This window comes from Myotis brandtii, unplaced genomic scaffold (assembly GCF_000412655.1).
Source record: "Myotis brandtii unplaced genomic scaffold, ASM41265v1 scaffold290, whole genome shotgun sequence".
NCBI lineage: Eukaryota > Metazoa > Chordata > Mammalia > Chiroptera > Vespertilionidae > Myotis > Myotis brandtii.
Genome location: NW_005361076.1, coordinates 10,566 through 12,325, shown reverse-complemented (window position 1 = coordinate 12,325; position 1,760 = coordinate 10,566). Strand labels below are relative to the sequence as shown.

General features: G+C 50.4%; 1 protein-coding gene across 1 annotated transcript in view; it reads left to right on the top strand.

Moving 5' to 3' along the window:
* The first annotated feature begins 401 nt into the window (after nt 1-401).
* LOC106726607 (protein FAM47E-like) overlaps nt 402-1,760 on the top strand; it is a 2,620-nt gene continuing 1,261 nt past the window's right edge. Inside the window, exon 1 of the mRNA XM_014542145.1 lies at nt 402-1,591. Within this exon, the coding sequence (XP_014397631.1) occupies nt 402-1,591 (1,190 nt within the window). The remainder of the gene's footprint in view (nt 1,592-1,760) is intronic.

Below are 1,760 nucleotides of genomic sequence, written 5' to 3'. Positions count from 1 at the left end.
TACATAGAAAAAACACGGCTCTCAGAAGCTCCTGCCTTTCAATTCCTAGCTATAATTTATCCAGGAGAAATGAAAGTACTTGTATGAAGATGTAAACACGTGAAACATTCGTGGCCCCTTGATTTCCAAACAGCCTCAAACTAGAATCAATCTAAAAGTCCATCAAAAGATGAATGGGCAGCTGACCTGTGGTGTGCCCTTACACGGGAACAGTTCTCTACCACAAGCAAGAATGCAACCTTGAGGGCCATCCCGGGACAATGCAGGCTGTGCAGGGGCACGTGCTGACCCGCCTCAGGAAAGAATAAGAATGCGGCAGCACGTGGTAATGGTCTCCTAGCAACTGGGCGGCTGGGACAACAAACCCCTGAGGCCCCTGGGCTTCCTGGACCAAGGGCGCCATGGCGGGCCAGCAGTGGCCCTTACCAGAGCCCCACGAGGGCTGGCTGTTAAAGTCGGACCTGAGGAAGAAGGCGCTCATAAAGTCGGGGCTGATCAAGCGGTGGCAGTCAGGGCTGAAGCTGGACAAGAAGCCAGAGCCCAGCAAGAAGTGGCTGCCTGGGTCGAGGCCACTGGAGCCCTTGCCTCTGGGCATGAAATGTAAGCCCTGGTTCAAGGACAGGGACAGGTTGCCTTCCCGCTATCTCTCCAGGCAGAACAACAAGCTTGGGAAGTGCCCCACCTCCATGGACAGCCGGCGGTGGGTATTTGTGAAGGAGGGACTGGACGACTTCAGAACGGGCTGTCCATCTCCTGAAGATGTGATCACTCGTGGCCCTCGGGAGGGCTTCCTCCCCAAGGTTGCTCATAGAATTCCCCGCCCTCCACCCAAAAAGATTCATAGGCAGCCGCCCAAGGGAGTGGACCTGTGTTCCAAGCTCTTGGCAGCCCAGCCAGTACGGAAGGCCTTTGTAGAGAACACTGAAGCCACCCTGAGCAAGCATCCCTTGGCAACCTACCTAAAACTGGAGAAAGATCTCTCTCCAGACCTCCTGCTCAAGGTCCTGGAAGTGCTAGATCCTGACAGGGAGCTGGAGGACACGTGGGCGTATTGTGAGGGCACCAAGGAAAGAAAGAAGACCCCCACACACCTGTGTGAAGAACATCTTGAGAAGGTCAACCTGGAAACTCCCGAGGACGTCAACCTGGAACCTCCCCAGGAGGTCAACCTAGAACCTGCAGAAAAAGCCCACCTGGAATCCGCCAAGGAGAGTCTCCAGTCAAATGTAAGCAGTCTGTTTCCTGAGGAAGAGACAAAAGCATTATGCATGATGGATATCCCCAAAGTTCCTGTTTACCAAAAACAAAGAAGAGCAACAGTTCCTAAATTCTGCAGATTGATGGATGAGAATTTTGAAAACATAGACATTGATAAAGAGGACATCATGAAAAAGTTTGGAATTGACCTTGAGGTCCCACAGACCGATAATACAGTCAAAATAAAGGAAATAAGCCACCTTCCTTTGAATATCCAGCACAGAAAACAGCTAGATGAAATAAAGCAGAGAAAATTCTCCCTGCAGAAAGGTAACTTGGAAAGAAAACTCCGAAAACCTGAAGACCCTTATAAACCCAAACAGGAGAAGATAAGGTATGGAGCATGGAACCTGGACCCCAAATGCTGGAAAAAGCTGGTCAATGACCAGCCTTTGCCTGACCCTGAAGTCGTCCCTGACAAGGAATATTGGACCTATGGAAGGCATCTTGAACCAGACATTATTGATGAACTTTATGGACCAATTGCCTTCAAAGATTTCATT